Source organism: Thalia democratica, chromosome 2 (assembly GCF_965202585.1).
Source record: "Thalia democratica chromosome 2, ktThaDemo2.hap1.1, whole genome shotgun sequence".
Classification (NCBI taxonomy): Eukaryota; Metazoa; Chordata; class Thaliacea; order Salpida; family Salpidae; genus Thalia; species Thalia democratica.
In genome coordinates this window covers 25,247,116-25,253,115 of record NC_139166.1, presented here as the reverse complement: position 1 = coordinate 25,253,115, position 6,000 = coordinate 25,247,116, and the positions used below count along the sequence as shown (strand labels likewise).

The 6,000-nt window shown below is 24.3% G+C and overlaps 1 protein-coding gene across 1 annotated transcript; it reads right to left on the bottom strand.

Moving 5' to 3' along the window:
• Positions 1-287: 287 nt before the first annotated feature.
• On the bottom strand, positions 288-4,275 carry LOC145829769 (uncharacterized). The gene is made up of 3 exons (XM_082937638.1): positions 4,026-4,275; positions 3,004-3,120; positions 288-1,136 (listed from the first exon to the last, which is right to left on the bottom strand). The coding sequence occupies exons 1-3, from the start codon at positions 4,113-4,115 to the stop codon at positions 972-974; spliced, it is 372 nt and encodes a 123-aa protein (XP_082793764.1). The 5' UTR covers positions 4,116-4,275; the 3' UTR covers positions 288-971.
• Between the last annotated feature and the right edge of the window lie 1,725 nt (positions 4,276-6,000).

The following is a 6,000-nucleotide window of genomic DNA, read 5'->3' as shown; positions in this document are numbered from 1 at the left end:
ACAAATTTTGATATCTGAATTTAATACAAACATGATATATTTTTTCAATTAATATTGCAAAATTTCACTTCAAAATATTTATGATACAAACTTATAACAAAACTAAATAGGTTTTGATAGAAGTTTTGATGAAGTTTTCAAACTTCAATTGGATTTTTTTTGTAAAATATTTACCTAACAAAAAAACAACAACTTTAGCAAGAAATTTTAATTTCGCGACAAAGCGACAAAAATTTCAAGCATTTAAAATAAGAATTTTGTAAAATAATCTAATACAAAAATTATAACTTACATAAACTTTAATTTACTTTTACCTTTACTTAGAAACATCACAAATTTTAACTTTGAAATAAACAAATAAAAAAACAAGTTTTGTAATAAGCTTATACAGAAAATTTTCTTATAATAACTGTATGTTACCAGGTCCTTAGACCAAACCTTTTAAGCACTTTTTTCATCGTTCAATAAACAATATATACGTCAAAAACACTGAAATGTATTTATTGTAAGTAACTATGTAAAAAAAAACATATTAAATTTCAACATTATCTTTTTTTTTGGCTTTTCTCAACAGCTGTTCATACTTTTGATATTAGTTGTGTAAATGAATTTGGTTTGCAAAATACTTTTAAAATAGCATTAAACAAAAAAACACATGATTGAATTTTCAGAAATTTAAAAAGAAGGCAAACTATTTAGCAACAACAAACTTTTTGTAGTACATAAAACGCATTTATAGCGCTTAATAAATAAAAAAAAAATTTTTTGAGAAACTTAACTAAGGCAGCTTTAGTTAGTTTTATGAACAAAAATTTTATAATTTTGGAATTTCTAAGTACTAGTATAAAAAGTAAATAAAACTTGCTAGTAGCATTCTAATCCTCTTCAAAATAATTGTAATTGAAGGTGCTTTAAATTTCAATTAAGTCTTGAAATTCCACCGAAAAAACTTTTACAAATAAATAAAACCCCTATTCTGAGTCTGTTTGGTAGGGAAGTTTAGACACAATAATACTGAGGGTTAAAGGTTGACTTTTTCTTTTATTTATAATCGTACTGGAAATATGATTGGCTAGTTCGAATGAATTTGGCAGTCTTGCAGAGTCTTGCTTGTTTCTTGACTTTACAATCCGTTTCTTAACAAAATAACTTTTTATAGAAATTTTAATTACTTATAACAGTTCTATATGTTTTTTTTTATTAAAAATAAGAAAGTTTTTAATTTTATCTTAAAACTTTTTAAAAACTAAGCTAGTTTTTTTGTGTTATCCAGTAAGTATTATATTTTATTATTTTTTATTTAGTTTTACTATGATTTTATAGTATAAACTGAAGTCGCTAAAAAATATATTTATTTTAAAAAGTGTTTTCAAGTATGTAAGGAAAAATATGTTTACAAGTAAGTTTTTACTTCAAAGGTTATGAAGCTTTTTCTTAAGTTGTATTAAACAACTTTAGATGTGCTAATGTTTCTATTATTTCAATAAAGCTTCATCTATTAAATAGAATTAATTGCTTTGTTTAAATCTTAAATCTATACACCTGTATAAACTTTATAAACAACCGTGGTAGAATTAAGTTTTGCTAACAAAACCTTACTTAATGAACTTAATGTATTTTATCATTATAAACTTGTGTACTTTTTGAAACTTAGAGTTAATTATGTTCGCTTCCTTAATCTTTTAGTTTTTACTAACAGTCATAAACGCAAATTTATAGTTTTTTTCAGAAAACTTTAAGTTTTACTTGATGTTAAAAAACATTATTGAACAGTATGTACAAGTTTATCATATTGTAATATGCGGTACTAAAGTAAACGAGTGATAATTAATACTAGTTTTTTTTAAGTATATATCTTCTCCTAAACTTATTTTGTTTAGGTTTTTAAAAGTTTTGCAAAACAAATTAGAATCTAAAAAAATGTATATGAAAGTTTAGTTAAACTGTTAAATAACTTAAAACTTGCAATATTTTATTATTTAGTCTTGTCAAAATCGCTCTTAAACCTATTCTTTAGTACAAACTTCACCTATCTTTAAAACCTAAACTTATAAATTAAATTATTTCTAAACTTATCTATATAGTTTAGAACAGCAGTTTATCATCTCAAATGTTTTAATCTACTTCTTTTAATTAAAAAAACAAAACTAAGTCTTAAACGATTATTTCTATTATAACAGGAGGAGTACAAGTCTTTTTTTTTTATTTAGAAATAAACTATTAATGAACTTAAAAAGATTTTTTACACCTTACTAATAACTAAATTTCAGCTGTTTCAAATACAAATTTGTTTTTTGTAAGTAGGTAATGTAAATTAAAACAGTAATTGGTGAGGAATGCTAAGTAATTTATCAGGAATAGAGGAAGTGTAACATGATTTTTTATTTTAAAGCAAATTTTGTTTTGAAAATACTTCAAAAACATTAAATACTTAACATTAAAAAGCATATTTGACATAATATAAACTAAACATTTTTAATTGATTACATTTATTGTAAAAATTTAAAACTAAAAAGCATAGGATCAATTAAATCGGTTAATAAAGAACCTAAACATACTTAATTTTACAAATATACTAAATTCTTTAAAAAAACTTCTCCAAAAACAATCCTTATTAATTTAGTTTTAGTTTAATACCTAGAAATTGTTTTTTTTTAAGTGATTGTGAGAAATGTTCAATGAAATAGTGATGTTATAGTTTGGTTAAAACTTTTTTTATAAATTTTAAGTCTCACTTCTGCTAGTTTAACAACTAATAAATTTAATTTTTACTTATATACAGCTTAAATGCTTACAATACTTAATAAATTCACTTTTTTTATTAGCTAAGCTTTATGAAATAAGTTGTACTTAAACTTGCGATAAAGGTTCTTACTAAAATTATATAAACAGTGCTACCATATTGGATCAACAGTGTAGACAGTAAGACTAGTGAACAGTTTTATTTATAGAAAACTTAATTACTTGTAGTTATATAAAGTAGTATTACATGCTAAAACTCACTTTTTTATTATCAGGAAACAGCTTTTCTAATATGTAGCAAGCGATTAAGCATGTTATTATCCAAAGCCCAAATATAGCTAAACAAAATTCGATTCCTAGAAGAAAATCGGAAATTTCCTGTACAAAATTATGCATCATTTTAAAATTATTTTAGATTTACTTGAGAACTTGAATTTTATTAGCACTAAATAACTGTATAACGTTGAAGAAATAAATCACAAAATTAAACCAGCTTTAGTTTTTGTAAATTATATATTTTATGATTTTGAGATTTTTAAAGTTTTGATGAAGTACATCTTACTATTTTGTACTACCGTTTTTTTTCAACCTCACTATTTAAATTGTTGTTTTTTCTAAAAATAGTTTTGCCTCAACATACAAATTATCTTTAAGCTAATGAACTAAAAAAACATTATTACATAGACTAACAAGTTCGATAATTGTTTTAACTTTTTAAGACATTACAAAGATTTGTTTTATTTTAAATTCATTGTTTCCTTTATTTTGCTTTATTGAACAAATTTTCATTAAGCCTTTAATCCAGCTATCTTTACTTTAGAAATAAGAATGTGTAAAGTTTTAGATAAACTAACATATACATTTGCAATTTTCAATATCATCATAACATCGAACAGCAGTCCGCATTAAATAAAAAACAAATCAATAGTTGCATGACATCGGCATTTTCTCATTGAAACGCAATAAAAAACCAGCATGCTACTTTAAGTACTTCGTATGCAATTAAACTACATTCGAGCTTTGTAAAACGTTATTAAAAAAATCAAACTAATTTTGAAATATTCTGCACAACCTGACTGAAAAACTGAAAACTTAATGTTCAAATGAGATATTTTTTTTAAAATAAAACCTGTACCTTAACAAAAATGTTTGCACTCACAAACTTCTTATGCTATTTAGCTTAGATTAACAATAAATACTGTTGCATATGGTTTGCACACCAAATAGCACACTTCGGTCATCATGCAAAACTTCCCCTTACAAGCAACTAAATATAAACTTACATCTGCGGAATGCGAAAAAGTGAGCGATGTGGATATTGAGCTGTACAAATGAGAAAACGTTGAATTTGCTTCCACTTCCGCCAATTGCATTCTTTCAATTGCAACAACTTGCTGCTTTTCCTTCTATTTGTTGCTACTTGATTGCTCAAAAAGTTTTAAGGTTGAGTTTAAAACTTGAGTGTTTATAATAAGCCGAAGTTGTAGTTAGAATGAGTTGCAAGCTTAGTACTTTATTGTATGTACTACTTATAATGCTGTAGTTTGTTTCTTTTTTTTCAAATAATCTAATAGTTTCTTAAACAAAATATGTATAAATAAAATACTTTATATTATTTTATTACTTTTAAAGTTTAAGAAAGTGGTTAGTAGTAGATTTAAAACAAAAAAACGTGTTAGTTGGCATACTTAAAAAAACACTGTTTATTTTAATTTGTGTTAATCTCAATTAAAACACTGTTAAAGCATTTTAACAAAAAAAATTCAAAAAATTTTTACTCACCGAGAACAAAAACTTTCTTTCATGAAATAGTTTGAAAAATAAAAGAAAAATGTAAAAAGCTTATCATCAATTTTATATATCTCACTGTCACAAGACTTAATTTTTTACGTTTGAAGTTACATTGTATTTTATTTTCATTACTATAAATAAATAACTTTTTTGACTCGAGGCCGTGTCATATGTAGTAAAAAAAACCACAGCTAAAGAAAAACTAATCACTAAGCTGTATTCTTAAAGGTATGTTGTTCTTAACACTGTGCAATGTGAATGAATGTGTTTCTTGCTATTGCTAAATTGCGCATGGAAACATTTTTGTGTAGATTGTGCCAAGAAAAAATCATTAGAGCATAATGTTTCCTCTGCACATCTGATATTAACAAAAAAGCCTAAAGCTTGTTTATTTAAGTTTGAGACGCTTTTCTGGTGTGTTAACTTTTCTAGACCAAACATCTAAAGTTTTGATAAGGCTTCATCATAAAAAATTCAAAATTTTTATACTTTGTTTTTATAAACAAACTTCGTTTTTTATAACTGTTAAAAAATATTTAGAAATCACGTGTTTTATACCTCAAGGTATTTTAAACTTTTAATTATATAAACAACATAATAAAACTTATAAACAGCTGAAATAAACTAAATGTTAAAAGCTAAAGCAAACATAAGCAAATAATGTTAAACAGATACAACAAAAAAACTATTTTAGTTTAGATAAAGAAAGTTTTTACTCAATTCTGCCAAATCTCTACAAAACAAAAAAAAAGTTTTTTCTGCTCGTAAAGTTTAATCTAAAATAAATGAAAGTCAAAACTCTCGTTAAGCTTGTACAAAAAAAAAAGTAAAGTAAACTGATAATCGTATGATGATGTTGCTTCGCGCATGCTTTTTAAGATAAGCAAACTTCTTGTTGAAACAAATGTTAATTTTCTTTTATAAATGTTCAACTACAAGCAACAACAATACCGTGTTTGTTTTTTTTTTCTTGAGCAACTTGCAATTTGCACTGCATAACATCTTTTAAATTTATTTAGCTCCTTTTTGTATGAACATTTCTTACTTAGCTTTGTTTATTAAAAATTAAAAAAGCAGTTTTAAAAAATAATAACCACGTGACCAAAAAGCTAAAATTAGTTTACTTAGCAAAGTATCAGTAATTAAAACACAACGTTTTACTAAATAAAAAAAAGTTAAGTATTCAGGTACAAACAACTTTTTCAAGTATTTTTTATTATTATTTTTTTTATCATCAAACGATATTAAGTTTAAACTTTAAAAAAGTTGAAGCACCAACTCAACGTATGGATTAGCTCTTAAGCATGCTTAAGTTGTTTTTAGTCCAACTTTTTTAAATTTGAAATATGTAACACTTTGGTTATGATAATTACACTTCATTTTAAAATCATTTCGACTACAGTTTAGACCAAACTCTAGTTGCAATTAGAATAGCAAAAAAAGTTTATGAATGTTTTAGACTTACAT